At 44.0% G+C, this 19,378-nt stretch overlaps 1 protein-coding gene across 1 annotated transcript; it reads left to right on the top strand.

Moving 5' to 3' along the window:
- Positions 1–709: 709 nt before the first annotated feature.
- Positions 710–19,010, top strand: hk1 (hexokinase 1). The gene is made up of 18 exons (XM_018749438.2): positions 710–1,062; positions 4,077–4,239; positions 9,846–9,994; positions 10,093–10,212; positions 10,397–10,492; positions 10,642–10,741; positions 11,013–11,196; positions 11,488–11,643; positions 12,034–12,267; positions 13,784–14,088; positions 14,715–14,863; positions 15,105–15,224; positions 15,570–15,665; positions 16,089–16,188; positions 16,355–16,538; positions 16,991–17,146; positions 17,261–17,494; positions 17,677–19,010. The coding sequence occupies exons 1-18, from the start codon at positions 1,000–1,002 to the stop codon at positions 17,822–17,824; spliced, it is 2,757 nt and encodes a 918-aa protein (XP_018604954.2). The 5' UTR covers positions 710–999; the 3' UTR covers positions 17,825–19,010.
- Positions 19,011–19,378: the final 368 nt, after the last annotated feature.

Genomic DNA, 19,378 nt, shown 5'->3' with positions numbered 1-19,378 from the left:
GGGGGTAAGGGTTAGGCTCCATCCATTTGGTACTTACTTGAGAACTTGTCAAATTAGAAACACAAATGAATCTCCCGTTCTTTGAAAATGGGGAGGCCCGTTGCTTGGTGATGTCATTCATTCTCTTTGTCATGATGCTCCCCCCACCGACCCAGAGTGTCCCTAATGACCTCTAGCTGGATTTACCTGCATTGTTTCTATTTTTCCAACATTTGACTCTGACTAACCTCTGGCACTTGTGTGTCACAGCTCCCCCTCCCAAGCGGAGCCTAGAGGCGCGGGGGGCTGGTGGGGTGTGGGAGAGTGTGTGCGCATTACTCAGCAGAAAGCTCCTCCAGAAGCTCCGCAGCAGCTCTGTGTCGAGTGCATGTCCTTCAGCCAAAACGAGGGAACGTTTGACCTCAGCAGTGATGCTGCTCCATCTCCCGGAAACAGTAAGAGCCCCATCCCCCGGAAGCAGCGACACGACCGACGTGCCGTACGTGCCGGAGTCCCCTTTTACTATAGTAAAAGGCAGGCTTGCCTACGTCAGCCTATCCCTCCTCCCCCCCGCTGCTCTTCTCACCCCTCCCATGTGCCACTCCTCCGAGACACAGAGGGAGAGCAATGTAAAGCCGGCTCCGCTCGATCCCGCAACCCGGCTCGGGTGTCTCGGCCAATCAGGGAGCAGGAAGTGGGCGGGGCCTGAGCCGGCCCCAGTCGACACCCCCGCTGCATCTCATGCAAGAGCGAGAAGCCCATGCAGTCACATTGATCTGCCGTACGCAAGGAGAGGCCCTCGGCACGGCGTGTACTTCCAGACCTGCATGTCGTTGCTGCCAGCTGCATTGTCGTCCAGCCACCCGAGAACAGGAAGAGGAATAGGAAGGGGTCACGAAAGGGCCATTTCTCTCCACCTTGCTTAAGAGGAATTTTCCGGGGGGGGTGCGAGACGGTTGTCGGGAAGATTTTTGCCTGGTCTCTGTGCTTTTCCACTGCGTGCCGAGGCAGGCCAACAGGATGATCGCGGCACAGCTCCTAGCGTACTACTTCACTGAGCTGAAGGATGACCAGATCAAGAAGGTGAGTCCTTATCCTCGCCCTCCCTGACCAAAAACAACGGGTGGCCTTTTCCCCTAACTGTCTTGGGATGTGCGACAACAGGTGTGTGTTGGGCTTACCGGTAGGCGCTGTTGTCTGAGAGAGAACGCAGCACAGCCAAGGCCACGGGTCAGAACATCCCGGCTCTCTCGGTGTCCTTGAAACAGCAGCTGGGATGACCGGGTAAACGCCTGGAGGAGGAGGAGGAGGAGGAGGAGCACGGGAGAAATGGTGTGAGGTCTTTTTTTCATGTCAGCATGGGACGTGCGGAGCCTACCAGAGGTGGTGGTGGCCGAGGGGGTGGGGGAAGGGAAGGGGCTCCTCAGCATCATGCTTCCTTGCTCACCGGGAGACCATTCCCACCCCCAACCCCCAGCAATGGAGCCGACAAACAAACGCAGTGTAATCTCATCACCCTTTCGCTGCTGGGAGATGGAGCGCCGCAAAGACACCTGAACCTTATGCAACGGTGTGTGTATCGGGGTGTTTGCTTAAAGGTGGATATTTAGGGCCGACCAGACCTCCATGTACAGCTTCCTGTAAGCATTCAAGCGCAAAGCCTGATGTGCTGTCGGTCGTGACTGTGGGGCTCTGATGGCCTGAGGCTGAGATGTTGATGTTTCTCTGATCATCACCATCATCATCATCATCCTCATCATTATTATTTGTTAATTTACCTGAGAGCTTTCTCAAATGCACCTTGTAATTGTTCTACCGTTCATGCAGCAGGGTTATTTTACCGTAGCAATTCAGGGTATGCTGCTCAAGGGTACTACACCGCATACTTTTGTAGTGCAAAAGAGTTCCTTATATTTTTCTGCGTTCACAGATGAAATACTTTGCTATGAGAAAAGCAAACCTAAACGTGTGAAAAGTGCCCTCGGATCGGCGTGTGGCTGTCGGTTTGAGCTGCTGCCGCAAAATCGCCCCATCACACTGGCGATGGCTTTAATAGGAGAAATTTACAGTCGTCTCCACTCCGCTCGTGACTCTGTGTGTAAACATGTGACCCCGAGCGTAGTGCAGGAATGCTGTGCCTTAATGTCCTCAAATGTCACTTCCTCAAATGGGAACCGGTTATCAGAAAAGCGGAAGTGTGATCTGACAGGAAGTGTGAGCGTGAAGGACATGTGCTCCAAGACTGGTGCGGTGGTGTACTGAGCATTTCTGTCTTTACTCCTAGAAAAAGCAAAAATATTCACAGCAAGAATATATCCAGTAATGAACATGTGCACTTCGCTAAGTCTATTTATATAGTAATCAGCTGAATAATAATAATAATAATAATAATAATAATAATAATCATTCATAAATTGGCCACCCTGACTAAACAGTAATAAATAAATAGCTATAATAATATTTATTCTGTGTTCAATACAGTGTCAAGGGCATATATTGTCCAAATATTTTTGCAATGAGATCTGAGTGTGGAAATATGTTTTAATTGTTTAATTACCATTCTTTTTCCAAAGATCTCATACAGTGACGTGAACTGGTAATAATACCTTCCTGCAAAGCATAATGGCTGTAATGTAGTTTAATCGTAACAGACTGACGGAGGGGTACTAAATATGAAGGTTGTTATTTCATTCCCACCCTGTAATAAAGACTAGGAACAGAATTTTATTTTATTTCCATAATCCTCTGTTTTTTCTCAGTATAAAACTTTCTAATGGGTAAAGTAACACTTTCTTGGTGTTTGCTTCTCTGTACAAAGGCAGTAGACTTGTATTCAGCCAACATTAATGACTTATTGTTGGTTTTACATTACGATCATTATATATGGATTTATTGCACAAATTTGATAATTAGTCAAAGGTCTTTGCACTGAGCTAAGACATGGAGTGGGAATGGAAATGATAAGCCCTGTTTGCTGCGTTCAGACAAACTCCCTCATGCTCCTTCATAAATACTTTCTTGTTTCAACTCATGCTGACTTGAAAAAAATGGGACTGTGGAAATAGAGTTACCCTTTTCAAAAAAATATTTCAGTGTCTAGGTCTTCTCCAGAAGCTTGAGCAATCTACGGGAATGTATTTCCCCAGCGGCACCATTTCTGTCCAGCAGCTTTAAATAATTTAACAGTCTATGTACCAAACACAATGAACTGAGGGAGGGTCACTTCAAGAGGAAGGAATTCCACCCATAGCAATATCTCCATTCCCAATGCAACACAGGTTCTGAAGTTTTAAACATGAAATACTTTACTACGTTATTACTGATATAAAAATCAATTCCATGCCATTCACTGCTGTATTATTTCACTAGTGAAATAATAGGTATGTAAACATACCAGGAACTGCCCAGTTTATTTGCAAGTTTACTGCACTGTTTATTGCATAGTATTATATATATATGAATGGTATTTTTTGTCCCTGGAGTACAAGCCTAAAATAAGAGCTAAAGATGTCCATTTCCAGTCACTGTCTAGATGTGAAGAGGTATGTGTCAACACTAAAAATAAAAGCTGTCCTGGGAATGCAGTGTCCACTTGACCATTTTTAAACACAAGTGCCACACAGAGCAAATCCGCTGCCTTTACGGACCTGGAAGCGACTGGATGTGTATGACACACTGGGACAGCGGACAGATCCCTGGCATCACGAGATATTGTCCTTGGAGACCGTGTGGAGTTTTCGTAGGAAGTGGTGTAATCACTTACAGTTACAGCGGGATCACTGAGTACTCACATGGACTGACTCATCCCTTTATGTCACTTGCAATGTGTCCACCCAACACGTGCGGGAATATTTGTACATTTCATCATATTTTATTACCTCAAGCATTTTGTGTAGTTACTCAACCACAGCCAATTCACTTAATATGACAAAGTAAAAGTTAGAATTTGGAAAATGCTGTTTTAACATGACCATGATGCAGGACTTAAGCTTTCGGAGAAGCAAAAGAGCCTTTTGCTAAAATTTTGGGCCAGTTTCAAGACATTTTTCCTCCAGTAGTGAGCACTCAAGATTTCGCCTTTTTTTTTTTCCTCTCAGATCGACAAGTACCTGTACGCCATGCGCTTCTCGGATGAGACGCTTCTGGACATCATGAACCGCTTCAAGAGGGAGATGGAGAATGGACTTGGGAAGGACACGAACCCCACAGCCACTGTGAAGATGCTTCCCACATTTGTGAGGTCCATTCCTGACGGTTCCGGTGAGCTGGTTGTCCTCGGATGTTGCTCTGCAGCCGTTAGCTCTCTTCTCGAAGGAAGCCCTTTGGAGGGTTACATGAGAAATGGCACCGGCTTTGAGCCTCGATGTGAGGCCAGGGCAATTAGTGCCCCTGTTGGTCATACAGATGAGAATCTGGCATGGTTATGTGACAAAAATCTTGGCCAAGTATCCTTCATTCTGCCTTTGAAAACTTGGTTGAGGAACTCTTGTAGCTGAACATTAATTACCATCACAATGATGTGTCCCGCAAGTACATCATAGCTAATTACAGTGGACAGCACCTGAAGCTCGCAAAGTCACAAGGACTCGCTCGAAACGTTACGCTCGTGATCCTTTAAAAAAAAGCTCCTGCCTCCAAATAGATCCCCTTTTGACCCATCAATCAGGCAAAATACATGGCATATAAGACCGAGGGTCAAATTTCTATTTTAAGCTCCATTCAGTGCGAGCGCACGCGGTTAATCAATGTAATGTTTAAACCCTGTTTCAGAGCCGCACTGTCATGCATGTAGTACCATTTATTGGCAGGGCACAGAAACCAGTTGGGCCAGAAGCACACTGTGTTGTTGTGTGCAGACAATGGAATCCTGTTGTAAATGTAGCCTGCATGCTAGCTGTGGCCCACTTTTACTTTGCCTCATTCTCTTCAGCCAGAAGATTGTTAACTCTAAGGAAGCCTTTCTCCAAGCTTACAGTCTGTTAGTGTCCACACTGACAACATACATTCACTTTTATTGTGCTTAGAAATATAACATTTAATAGCTACATAAAAGTGTTACTGCTGAAAAATTAGCTTCACGGCAGTAGTTGGCGTAGTGGTTAGAGCTTCTTCCTTGCGCTCAAAAGGTCTTTATTCAAATAATTCATCCTTCCGTAGGACCCTTGATCAAGGCTCCAGTAAAATACCCAGCTGTACGAATGGCTAAAATCACTTGGAGAAAAGTTTCTGTTAAAAAAAAATATAAAGGTTAGCAAAAATGTAGCGCAGCTAACACATCATTTTCTTGGTTTTCCTCGGAGAAGCACGTTAATAGTCCTTGCACTCGTTACTTAACATCTAACCCGGTGCTCTGGGCCAAAAAAGTCCTTTGGACATTCTCTCAAATGTGCCAAAGAGACGGCTATGTAGTTTTTTTTCAGAATGTCGTTGAAATATCACGTTTCATCCATTAGCAGATTCGTTCACCAGCAGATGCGATTTTACTGTCTACGTGGGGACTGAGTGTGTCACCGCAGTGAATGTCATGTTCGTTCTGCTGGCGGAAGCCTCCTACGACCATGTCACCAAAAATGTGCTGAGGTTTTGGACCGCACAAGAGCTGTTCTGTGAGCTTCCTTCGTGTCGCTTTGTTTTACGCTCCCATCGTTTTGCCGTTGACCCACACGATATTGTTCGTGCAAACAATGATGTTTCTCGTGCCTTGGACAGCTTTATATTTTATATTTCTTATTAACAAATAGAGCTAACAATGTCCTGTAAAGCTGCAAATTGGTTCTGATATTACCCTTCTGTGATTTAAACTGCAACCTTTTTGTCACAAACTGATTCCCCAAATTACGACACCATCATCTAGACCAGTTGCTGTAATCATCCTGTCATGTCGAAGATGCACTGGTGTGACACTTGCCCTGTTCATACTCATTTCCTGTCTTTTTTTCTTTGAGATTTTTGCTGTTACTTGCAGACTCATCCTGTTTCTGATCTTTACTCGCGAAATAGAGATGGGGGCTTTTTATGCCACCAGAATGTACCCCCCACCTGTGATTTACCTTTACCGTTGCACACCTGTAGTGTGAGCCAAATGTTGTACCACAGAGACCCTAATTTTATTTTTTAAATGTTTTGCTTTTGCACGTTCCAACGTGATTCCTCCCAGCCCAGTCCGCTGTAAACCTGTTCCACGCCAGTGCGTTCTGGTATCAGGTTACATATGACCACCTTACTAAATGATTTAACCCTACTGGAATGTGACAACTTTGTGTCCTAGTTAAGGCAGATACTCTTTTCTTTATTTTTCTAACCTTAAGCCGCAAAGGGTGATTAGGGTTATTTGTAAGAAACTGAATGACAAAATGATGTCCAGTTGCTTTAAGGTCTTTTGTCAAGACGATTTTTGTGTGTCAATATCAAGTTGAGGCTATAATCTTTGGAATAGCCTTAATTTCCCACCATTAAAATGACCAAAAGGTGGGGGGAGTGTTTACAGCACTTGCAGTTACATTTAGTGGCCTATCTCTGTGCTGAATATAGACTTTAAAACTGTTCTGTGTTTGGTTCTTTCTTTTTTCCTCTAGGCGCCATGTAACCTGACCCATACATTCGTTTTTTTTTTGGACTGTTAGGCTGCACACAGAAAGACAGCTGTCAAATGCTCTACCCCCAACCCCCCAGGCATGTTTACATTTTCTGGATGCCTTGGCTTTGCAGCGTCCATTCAGGGTAGGAGGTTATCTTACAATGGACTTTTAATAACTTGAGCAAGTGCAAACCAAGGTTTCAGGGGACCTGTCCTTAGTCGCTTTCACTTAAGTAGGATATAAAGGCCTCATGTAGATCTATATACAGACCGAGTATGTATAGGCTTTCCACCTCTTTCTGACCTACGTATGAACACCACCAGCAGGGGAGGCCAGCAGTGAAACACAAGGATGATTTAGTTTAGTTAGCAAAACTACATTTAATTAAGCAACTAATATATAAATTGTCTAAATGGTATCTCTTCATAGGGGGTGCAGCAAGATTGGCCTGTGCCTGCTTCCTGGCGGGTTTAGGGTTCGAGCCTTGCTTGGGGTGCCTTGCAATGGACTGGCGTCCTGTCCGGGGTGTGTCCCCTCCCCCTCCAGCCTTGCGCTCTGTGCTGCCGGGCTAGGGTCCGGTCGGTTACGACCCCGCTTGGGACAAGCGGTTTCAGCCAGTGTGTGTGCGTGTATCTCTTCATTGTTCTCTTACAGTTCTCCTTAGTATCAAAGATGCGAGATCAGTTTTTTATTTCTGAAAAACAATATTGTGCCTATCGCAGAGAAGCAAAGTTTGCCTGATATTTGGAGATTAATGATATTTTTTTAATTAGCAGAACAGAAAAGAACCGAGTCACATTACAGAGACAGAATCAATATACTCAGAAAATGCAAATACAAAACAATTCTAAGGCAAAGGGTTACAACAGTTTGTACAGCTGGTTATATGCTTATTATTTAAGAGAATCCAAAAATGTAACCTAATCATCCAGTTAAACATTTTGTCCCTTTTTTTTCTTGTTCATATAGGAAAATAATTCATTCAGCATATCAGTACTCTTCTCCTTATATCGGAAACTCACTCGGCATCTTTGGTATATGTAAAACAATACCACGCTCATAGCTGAGAAGCAGAACAGGCCTGATATTCAGAGATTAGTGGTCATAATTCACACCGCTCTCTGAAATGCTTGCTCTTCGCACAGCATGAGTGTCTGAACGCAAGCCAGCCGAGCATCAGTTCCCAGAAAGCATCGAAGGAAAACAGCAAAAGGCCCCATCCCTCCTCGCCGCCACGTCCAGCAGTTGCCAGGCTGCGCTGAAGTTGTTCAATCATTCTGTAATAAACAGAGAATGAGGAGAAGGGTTTTAAGTGAAGCGGTAATCATACTCAGCGGAAGAGATCCTGGGCTCCAGCGATATTAAAGGGAAATGGCCGTGTTTGCAATTTCAATTATATTTTCAGACCCGGCGTTGATGACGATGCAGCGAGTGTCAGTAGAAAGGTCAAACAATGTAGTTTATTGCATAGAGACGGGAGGAATTAGGGTGCCGGGAAACCGAAAAAAGGAATGCTGTGAGCGCTCACAGGAGTGTGTGCTTGCGCACGGTTGTGCTCGCGTTTCTGCATTGACAAATAATCCGGGGAACCGGCCGTAAAAGCCACTGTTTTTTTTTTTTTTGTTCTTCTAGGTTAACAGGAATTGGTTTTAAGGAGCTGATCCTCTAACTGGAATGTATTATAAACACACTTCACGCAGGTATTGCCAAAGCCAATACAAATTTTTGTATATTTCCAGATGGATGCAGAACGTCTTATTATATTATTTATTAGCCTTTATTTAGCTGACACCTTCATCCGATGCAGCTTACGGTGTTATATAATACATCTTTACAATGATTATCCCAGGCATATAGCAGAGTATTTCTTAGTTTATCAATACAAGTAAGTGCCTTTATTCAGGGAATTAGATGCAAAGGTCTATTTACAAGCAATTTCGAAATTTGAAACTTTTGGTGGCACAGCAAGTAATGCTGCTGTCTTATAACACCTGGGGGGGTGCGAGAGGATGTGGGTTCGATCCCCATTCAGTCTGTGTGGAGTTTGCATGTTCTCCCCGTGTCTGTGTGGGTTTCCTCTGGGTGCTCTGGTTTCCTCCCGCACTCCAAAGACATGCTGCTCAATTCCCCATAGTGTGTGAGTGACAGAGAGAGGGAGTGTGTTCCACTAATGTATGGATGAGTGACCCAGTGTAAGTAGTGTATCTAGCAGTGTAAGTCACCTTGGTGAATAAGGTGTGTGGGCTCATAACACTACATAGAGTTCATTGGGAGTCACTTTGAAGAAAAGTGTCCGCTACATAAGTAAATGTAAAACTATGAAAGTGATGCCTTGTTTACTCTGTTTAGTATTTATTGAATCATGTTTATGTGTGTTGTAACATGTACCCCTGATGTTGTTTTTTCACATTTGTGATATTGGCAATGGAATATTATACATACTCTTGTTTGTGTTGTTTTCTGTAAAAAACCTTGATCCAGGGTGCCGCAGCAGGAGGGAAACACTAACCAGGAACCTTCTGGCCAGACTTAAGATCTCATAATTACAGTCTGCAGATCCCAACATTTTTTTATTTTCATGAGTGTACAGCTGAGCCAGCTTTACACAGAAATGATTTCTGCGATGGCATTATCACTTATTTTGTACTTCTCACATTACACATCATGCATAATTTTGGTATAAACCAAGTCTGTAAAATCACGTGGTGATACACTGTGGGTTGTCCTCTGAAGGTTGCTTACTGACTTGTTTAGGATTCTTAGAGTCAGATTAGTAATTTTGTGCATTGATACCGTTGCTCATGTGTTTTACTGCACATCTATCAAATGCTACACAAGAAAGTAACAGAATCCAGGACTGTTTAATGATGGATTGTCTCCAGTAACCAGCCGGACACATTTGTATGGATTCAGGACTTTCAGATTTGGATTTTATTCTAATTAATTCAAATTTGTAGCTCTGAACAGGACAGACAGTCAGTTTTATGGCTTTCAAATGAATATTTTAAGAGCATGTATTCTTGAGTGGCATTTGACAGAAGCTGCATCATAAATGATGTGCACTGCTGTGTAAATGTCAGAAAACTATAATCTCACTGTCCATTAAAGCAACACTTTGCACACATTTATTCTAAAAAAATGCTCACAAAAAACTGAAATGACAGTACCTGTCTACTGGACAGGCACATAAAGTCTAGATAAAATTGCTAGAATAACATTTTAGATCATTAATGCGGATTTTGCTTTGTGTCATTTAAAATTTATGCATATTCTTATTGGATTCCCTAGAAAAGGGAGATTTCATTGCTCTCGATCTGGGGGGGTCCAACTTCCGTATCCTGCGGGTGAAGGTGTCCCACGAAAAGAGGCAAACGGTGCAGATGGAGAGCCAGATCTACGACACCCCAGAAGACATCATGCATGGCAGTGGCACCCGGGTACCGTGGTCCCACCCCTCCACCGTCCCCAATTCTGTTAAATTCCACAGGCCTCGTTCCAAGTGTTTGATCTGACAGACCTTCGGGTTCCTTTACAGCTCTTTGACCATGTGGCCGAATGCCTGGGGGACTTTATGGAGAAGCAAAAAATCAAGGACAAGAAACTCCCAGTAGGATTCACCTTCTCCTTCCCATGTGCACAAACTAAGCTGGATGAGGTAAGATATTGAGCAGCATTCTAAGCAGAAAGGAAAAAGTGATGTTCAGGATGTCTGCTATGTGTAGTATAGATGGTAAATGATGTACAATATAATTTGATTGATAATGGGTGTGTCTAGGTTATTGGATATATTTGGTCCATATCTGTGTTCAGTTTTGACAGGGTGGTATCTTATTTTACAGGGTATTCTACTGACCTGGACAAAACGATTCAAAGCAAGTGGCGTGGAAGGTGCGGACGTGGTCAAACTTCTCAACAAGGCCATCAAGAAGCGAGGGGTAATTTGTCTTTTCAGCAGCACTTCTTGGTGACTCCGTGTTTGAAAAATAGAGAGTGCAATTGAGTAAAGATGGAAGGGATCTTTCAGATTAATTTTTGATTTTTTTTACAACGGATGGCTTTATAATGATCTGCTTACACGTTTCAGGACTATGACGCTGATATCATGGCAGTGGTCAACGACACAGTTGGAACTATGATGACCTGTGGATTTGATGACCAGCGCTGCGAAGTTGGCATAATCATAGGTAATGCAATCCTTGCTTGTTTTAACAAAGACAAAATATTTTCCACTATAGAACATTATCATGTTAATACATATTTGCTCCATGCTAAAACACCCAAGGTAAAACTGAAGTCACAGGAAGTAGATTCGAGAGAAACCACTTCCATATGTTAAAATTTCTTCTCGTCATTTGACATGTGGTGCCTTGAGAGCAGCCTGAAGGTCAGGTGTCTCCATGATGGTCCATCCAGACCAGGCTATGACATGCTTTATTCCTTGCCGCCTGTCCACAGGTACAGGTACCAACGCCTGCTACATGGAGGAGTTGAGGCACATTGACCTTGTGGAGGGAGATGAGGGCCGCATGTGCATCAACACCGAGTGGGGGGCCTTTGGGGATGATGGAATGCTGGAGGACATTCGTACCGAGTTTGACCGAGAGATTGACAGGGGCTCCCTCAACCCTGGGAAGCAGCTGTAAGATGACTTATTGCGTAACCTCTGTCACATGACTTCCCTGGGCCAATCAGGTTCTTTTGTTCAGTTCTTCTATGTGTACTTTTACAGAATCTTTCTAGCTATTCAGAATGAATTTTGCTGAAAATGATTTTTCCTGGATTTCCAGAAGTTTTCTTTCTGATTACGGTTGTTAGCTGAAAAGGTTTACCTTCCTCGAACCCTAAATTGTCAAATTTTTGGAGTTGACTTTTAAGTTCTTAAACTTAGTTATGAAGGATTGGAACTGGATCTCTCAATCTTCTTTTCCAGATTTGAGAAGATGGTCAGTGGGATGTACATGGGTGAACTGGTACGTCTCATTTTGGTCAAGATGGCTAAAGAAGGGATGCTGTTCGAAGGTCGGATTACACCCGAGCTGCTCACCAAAGGAAAATTTGAAACAAAACATGTCTCTGCAATTGAAAAGTAAGTAGAAGGTGGTCTCAGGTGTTTGGTTCAGTGATGTTACTTTTTAAGACAGCATATTTTGTGGAGTGTGCTTGTTATTGGTGTGGTACAAAGATTTGCCTGCAACATTAAATCAATCAGCAGTCAAAATTACCAGTAATTTATCCATGAGGTTAGAGATTTCAATATTCTTCAAATTCCTAGAAACTACCCTTGTATAACCTTCCAGGCTCAAATCCAATGGGAAAAACTACTGTTGTTCCCAGCAGTCAAACTACTTGATCTTCTGAAATGTTCAGTTCTACAAATGAGTCACATAAGGTGTAATTTGTGAGCTTGTAAACCATGGCCAGATAAGCACATCTGAAAATAAGGTGTGGGCTGAGACAAGATGTCTCTATGACACAGGACCAAGGAGGGCCTGAGCAAGGCTAAGGAGATCCTGACGCGCCTGGGCGTGGAGCCGTCACACGAGGACTGCGTGGCAGTGCAGCACGTGTGCGCTGTGGTGTCCTTCCGCAGTGCCAACCTCATCGCTGCCACGCTTGGGGCCATCCTGCTCAGGCTGAAGGACAACAAGGGCTCTCCGCGTCTGCGCACCACCGTGGGAGTTGATGGATCCCTCTACAAGATGCACCCTCAGTAAGTGCGGACTCAGCTGGAGCCTCCAAACCACAAGCCAAACTCGGGATATTTAGGCCCAGCTTAGAATGGGTTTTAATTTGGGTGGCTACTCGGAAAAATATCATGGTCATCTTGGGCATTCCAATTCAGGGACATGGAGAAGCACTGAAACCTTCAAGCATCAAAGCAACCAGGGCAACTTAATGCAGTTCCAAGAGAACCTGAACTCACCTCTTTGTTTCCAGTCACATTCATCTCCAGAACTTCATCTTTCCAAGCTGCGGGGCATTTGCACACAAATCGGGGTGCCACTAAGTTCTTACGCAAAGAGGCAGCGAGCGATACTCACAGCTATCAATGAGATCACAAGTAGCCCCCACTCCAGGCCCCACTAAAAGATGAGGTTGCACAACTCATCATCCTGTTACCTCACCCAAGTGGGGGCTAAGCCTTTAGCATTTCTTCGTTGGCTTGACCTTTAGACCCCGCTGCCATCACCTGAGCCACAGAACAACAACGACATGTGCCAAACAAACCAAGCTGTAGTTAAGCACCCTTTTCTTTGCACAAGTGCTTTACTGTAATTCTCTGTGTTGTTAATCTTTCTGAAAATTGTAGCCAGCAAGCCTCAACTTCAAAGAAGTGCACATCTTGGCTTTTTATATGCATCCTCCCTCCTTACTCTTCATTGTTGGCAGAACTTAAACACCCCTTCCCAGTCTCTTTAGCATGAATCAGCTGCACCAGCAGTACATCGGGTTCATTTGCGCTGACGAAAGAAGCTGAACTCAGTATACTAGTGTACAGTATCCACTTTTTGTAGGTGCTACTGGCCTTTGACAGAGTGAGAAATAATAAAGGACCCTGTCACACTGAGTCATCTGATAGTGAGTCGACCTCACCCTTTCTAAACACACTACTCATACACTCAGCAAGTGCAAAGGAAGTAGTTGGCATTCTAAACAGAAATGATTAGGAGCTGTATCGGGTGAAAAATTTGATCTTGAGACTTGGTAAAACGCAATGTAGCAGACTAAACCAGCTGAAATTGATATTTATTTGTTTATCAGACGCTTTTCTCCAAAGCGACTTCCAATGAACTCTATGTAGCGTTATGAGCCCACACACCTTATTCACCGCGGTGACTTACACTGCTAGATACACTACTTACACTGGGTCACTCATCCATACATCAGTGGAACACACTCTCTCTGTCACTCACACACTATGAGTGAACCTGAATAGCATGTCTGGACTATGGGAGGAAACCAGAGAACCCGGAGGAAACCCACACAGACATATGGAAAACACGCAAACTCCACCCAGACTGAGTGGGGATTGAACCGTGCCACCCAAGCTTCACACTTGACCAGAGACATTTCTATTTATTTATTTCAGGTGCTCGTCTTCATACTTACTTGCAGTTACTAAAATGCAGACAAGGTCTTATTAGCCTTTCAGAAGAGGTTTTAGTAAATGTGAACTGACCTCTGACCTTTCACCTCATCATTTGCCTGTCTATTCTCTTTCAAAGCTATGCCCGGCGTCTGCACAAGACTGTACGGCGGCTGGTCCCGGAGTCGGACGTACGCTTCCTGCTGTCAGAGAGCGGGAGCGGCAAGGGCGCGGCCATGGTGACCGCGGTGGCGTACCGGCTGGCGGAGCAGTCACGGCAGATCGCCCAGACGCTGGCCGAATTCCAGCTCACCAAGGCTCAGCTGCTGGAGGTCAAGGAGCGCATGAGAGCGGAGATTCAGAGAGGCCTGTCAAAGGAGACCCACGAGTTGGCTTCCGTCAAGATGCTGCCCACTTTTGTACGCCGCACACCTGATGGGACAGGTAAACGAGGGCAGAAATACCAACTCAGCAACTTGCAGATTTTTCAGATTTAGTCATTTTTGCAGTTTGTTTAGCTTAGCTCAGTTCACCAGTTTTATTTGTCATTTTATTGTTTCTGTCAACAAAACTTACATTGGCAGTGGTGAGGAGGCATGCCTGTTATAAATTAATTCTTATTTTATAAGTTGTCCTAACGATTTGTTTCACTTATTAATTTGTTTTGAAGATAGCTCTTCATTTCTTAAGCACCCCTTGGGGTGTCCGTCTTATCTCACTCCATGGCTTTCTTCTAATCCTAGTCATGGTTTTCAAGGCCATGTGATACACAACACTGGTAGCTTAGCAATCCTACTGTGACTCCGATTAAGGTCACAGGGCTTCAGTTACAGCACACGACCTAAGTGACCTGTGGAAACCACCTGTGTATACTGACTGTATTGTACTAACTCAATAAAATCTACACCTGTTCATCACAGAGGTCACTCAAGGGCAAATACACAGAGCCATGTATCACAAAAGAGATTTAAATTAATGGTTCTAACAAAGGACTTGAGGACTCTGTTGTCCTCCGTTTTCCTTTGTCCCAACATGCCCTAATGACCTGGTTTTGTTGTTGTTGATTACAGAAAATGGAGATTTCCTGGCATTGGACCTGGGAGGGACTAATTTCAGGGTGTTGCTGGTGAAGATCCGCAGTGGCAAGCGACGCTCTGTGGAGATGCATAACAAAATTTATGCAATTCCACTGGAGGTTATGCAGGGTACTGGAGAGGAGGTAAATGATGGGGGATCGGTCTCGATGTGGTTGTCTCGGACACAATCCATTATGTCTTACAACATAAAAAAACATGTCATGGCCAGGTCCTTCATCCTGCTGCTGAGATGTTTTTCCAGCATTCAGCAAAGTGTGGCATCTACACACTTCAAATACAGCGACTGGAAAGTAAGCATGGTTGTACAGGTGCATAAAACCACAAGCAATGTGATGAGTTACTGGTATAATTTATGTCATCCAGCTTTTCGACCACATCGTGCACTGCATCTCTGACTTCCTGGACTACATGGGAATGAAGAATGCCCGCCTGCCTTTGGGCTTCACCTTCTCCTTCCCCTGCAAACAGACGAGTCTGGATGCGGTAAGCTTCTTCAATTTGGATATCTACAGCATTCACCATGACCATGAAGTATTGGACTGTAGAGCCCCAGACTCCCAACATTCCTTTGAAAAAAGTTATGAACCGAAGGTACCACTAACAGTTACTTTCTCTGTAAGGGAACATTTGCAGTTACAGACTCCTGAAATGTATCATATTAATGTCTTTAGCGCCTCTTTGTGGCCAACCTTGGTAATGACGAGAGCATTTGGAAAGGTACCACAATGCTGGTATGATGGTATTATGCCTTCTCACTGTGTTCGGCCACCACTCAGTGTGTTTTTCCTTTCCTTGTCTTGTATGTGATGTCTTCTTCATTGCCTGTAGGGTATCCTTATAAAATGGACCAAAGGTTTCAAGGCCACTGACTGCGAGGGTGAGGATGTTGTGGGCCTGCTTCGGGAAGGAATCAAACGAAGAGAGGTGAGTTTCCCATATATTACAGATTAGTGAATATTTTTTTTTGTGTGTTATTATCTTTATCCAAAATGATATCCTTTTTCATCAGTGTTTTTTCAATTACTGTTGCATTGTGGAGACCAAAATGCATTCATCTATACTTCTACGGACCATTTACATTTATTCATTTAGCATCTTGTGAACCTTATGAATTTGTTTTGGTCTAGAATTAGATTGAATTTATTGTTGGTGCCCTCTCAAAATCAAATGAATAGATTTACAGTTACATGGTCATTTGCAAGTTTTACACATCTGACCTGTAAGTGTTCTAATGAATCTCTCTCTTACGTTTATGTAGCACGGTTGAAGTAGTAACGCTGAAAAGGGAAACAGCTTGCTTATGGCACCTCTGACCCTTTTCACCATTTTGTATTTTTGTGTGTGTAGGAGTTTGACCTGGACGTAGTTGCTGTGGTGAATGACACAGTAGGGACAATGATGACCTGCGCATATGAGGAGCCCACATGTGAGATTGGCCTGATTGCAGGTAGAGCAGGATATCTGCTGCTTTGGCTGATGCTGTTCAGCACGGACTCAGTAGTGGAAGACGTGAACTCAAACTTAAGCTCGTCAAAGTGAAATCGCAAACAAGCTATTATTCAAGCAATAAGCCAATAGAGAGAATGACGGTGTGACTTGGGTTGCTGTTTCAGGAACTGGTAGTAATGCTTGCTACATGGAGGAGATGAGGAACATCGAGACGATAGAGGGTAATGAGGGCCGAATGTGCGTCAATATGGAGTGGGGTGCCTTTGGTGATAACGGCTGCCTGGATGACATCAGAACCAAATATGATGAAGCCGTGGATGAACTGTCCTTCAATGCTGGAAAACAAAAGTAATTTTCTCCTCCTCTTCACTTAACTTTGGCTTTATTTGATCCATGTCATTCTGTCTGGATTTGGATGGGATAAAAATGGTGATAATTCTGTGCAATTACAGACTAAACAGCACTTTCATGACAGACTGATAGGACTGACTTTTCGTGAATTATATGTTTAAACATCATAGTTTGATTGTCTGATTAGTCTGGTTATAAAGCTAAAATAAGAAGCAAGCTGAACTTCACCACAATAGCTGTCAATATTTAAGGAAGCAGCAATCTAAAGGTTAAAAACTTTATCATAAATACTGTCCCCTTGCATCTTTTAGTGGCTCTAATACAGGCAGTTTTGCTTTTATTAAAATTTTTGCTCAAGGGTAAGACCAGCAGGACCAGTCCTGGATTTGCTTTCAGCCTTAAAAAGATAAAATTCAATAGCTGCTTCACATTTTTCCATTGTGCTACAGGTACGAGAAGATGTGCAGCGGAATGTACTTGGGTGAGATCGTGAGGAACATCCTGATTGACCTCACCAAACGTGGCTTCCTATTCAGGGGCCAGATCTCCGAGACCCTGAAGACAAGGGGTATCTTTGAAACCAAGTTCCTATCCCAGATTGAGAGGTAAGAGGGCTGGGACCGGGGTCATGTGATGATAAATGACTCAAAAGTACATTACGTTTTCTTTTTGCTGTATGGAAGATTCTGATCAGTTGCATGTATTGCCCCTCCTTTCAGTGACCGGCTGGCGCTGCTACAGGTCAGGTCCATCCTGCAGCACCTTGGCCTGGACAGTACATGTGATGACAGTATCATAGTGAAGGAGGTGTGTGGCACCGTATCCCTCCGGGCCGCCCAGCTCTGTGGCGCTGGCATGGCTGCTGTCGTCGAGAAAATCCGCGAGAACCGTGGGCTGGACCGGCTGGAAATTACCGTCGGGGTGGACGGCACACTCTACAAGCTCCACCCACAGTGAGTCAACTAGGATAGGTGCCGTTACGTTTTATTAATTACGGGGACAGGCACCGTCATGTTACAGGAATGAATAGTGAATTTTACAGTCAATACCATTCCTTACAGCCGTGTCTTGAGTTAACACACTGCAGCATTGTATTTCCGAGCTTGTGAACATACGTCTCCCCTGTGCCCAACAGCTTCTCTAGGATCATGCACCAGACGGTGAAGGAGCTGGCGCCCAAGTGCGACGTCAACTTCCTCTTGTCTGAGGATGGCAGCGGCAAGGGGGCTGCCCTCATCACAGCCGTGGGCTGCCGTCTACGCCAACAGGAGCAACAGAGCTGAACCGTTGGTGCCTGGCCTGGTACCCGTCATGTGCTCCTCTCCCCGAGGCCTCATCCCAACACCTCCTCCACCATCCGTACGCATCACTCTCCCGCAGCAGTTGAAACTCTGCCCTGGGTCACCTCACCACACCTGAAACACCTCCACAGGCAGAGGGCAAGGGTTGGCTACAACCCCGGTTTGTATCCCTACTACTGTCTTGCTTCTGTTTGCCTTTTAACTTTCCTTAGGGAATTAAATACAAATCCCACATACTACATATACCTATGTACACAGCTAACTCTTCAACCTGTATCATACTAGGTGTACCAGAGAGTTTTTTCCTTTTGGTGTGATATATTTTAAAATATTATAACACTGCTGTAGCCATTCCTGAGGATGTACATTAGTGAATAAAGGGAAGATGTAGCTGCACTAAATTTTAGCCCTTTACAATGTGTGTATTATTTATTTTTTGTATTTGAGGGGTTTATTACGGTGATGAGATTATGCAGGTGCATCATGTGAGCCAGACGAGTACAGTAGCTGGCTGGGCAGCTGAGTATCATTTGAACATGCCGTTTTTAGTATCTGTAAACTGTCGGATGTTGCTTTTGTATGCTTCATAGCATTTAAGGGTGGAAATTTTAGTGGCAGCTGCAAAGTACGATGCCCACCCATTGCTTCTCATAGTGTTCGCTTCCAGCTCCAAAGGCCACGCACAAAGAGTCGTGGTCGTGTTCTGTGTGATGCTGTCGATCACTCCGGTCACTGTCTACGTGTTCTTACGCTTACACACTTTGAATTGAACCAAGACTGTAGTATTTCTTGCCTTCTCCCATTGGAAACATGTTGATTCCTCTTCTTCTTTCAGATCTAAAATGGAACCAGGTGCTGTACTGTATTATGCTGTTGCTTTTAGTGAATTACTGTAATTGTCATGTTGAACCTCAGCTGTAAACAATGTCAAAACAGAAGTCCTGGAAGGGCGAGTTGGCAATGTTCATGCTTCCTGTTGGCTGAATGTGTTTTAATCCTGCTGTAAGACCCGTAGCTTTAAATGTTCATAATGAAAACATGCCTTACTGGGTAACACAAAAGTATTGGTCCATTTATTTTGTACAGTGATAGGATATTTCATACCATACATCAGATGCACAAGTGTTTCAGAAAATGAAATGATGAAAAATAAATTTTGTTTTGATGTGCAGCCAAAAGTCCTTTGCTTTTTTCCTCTCTTATTCCATCTCTCTGTTGAATGCAATAAGAATAGACAGGAGTGGAAATTAACAAGGGGTACATACTTTTATTTGGAAGCTCAAAACATCTGATCGAGCTTTGGTGAGCCATCTGTAAAGACTTTACTGTGTATGATGTGCTGGGTACATGAAGATAAACTATGTGCTAAACTAACCGTTATGTGAGCATTCATTCAAAAAAGAGGAGTAACACTTTTCATTGTTTTTTTAAATATTAATTTTATTTCCAGAAGCACTGGCATCCTCTCCAGGGTGTTCCCCGGCTCACACGTTATGCTTCCAGGATAAGCTCCAGCCCACTGTAACCCTCCACTGA

This window comes from Scleropages formosus, chromosome 4 (genome assembly GCF_900964775.1).
Source record: "Scleropages formosus chromosome 4, fSclFor1.1, whole genome shotgun sequence".
Classification (NCBI taxonomy): Eukaryota; Metazoa; Chordata; class Actinopteri; order Osteoglossiformes; family Osteoglossidae; genus Scleropages; species Scleropages formosus.
This window is presented reverse-complemented; position numbering and strand designations above follow the sequence as displayed.

Bases quoted from the DNA above. Each gene is read 5' to 3' on its own strand.
- hk1 (XM_018749438.2), top strand. From the start codon at position 1,000: ATGATCGCGGCACAGCTCCTAGCGTACTACTTCACTGAGCTGAAGGAT. The intron at 17,147-17,260 runs GTAAGAGGGCTG...CCCTCCTTTCAG, and splicing joins TTCCTATCCCAGATTGAGAG to TGACCGGCTGGCGCTGCTAC. The intron at 17,495-17,676 runs GTGAGTCAACTA...TGTGCCCAACAG, and splicing joins CTCTACAAGCTCCACCCACA to CTTCTCTAGGATCATGCACC.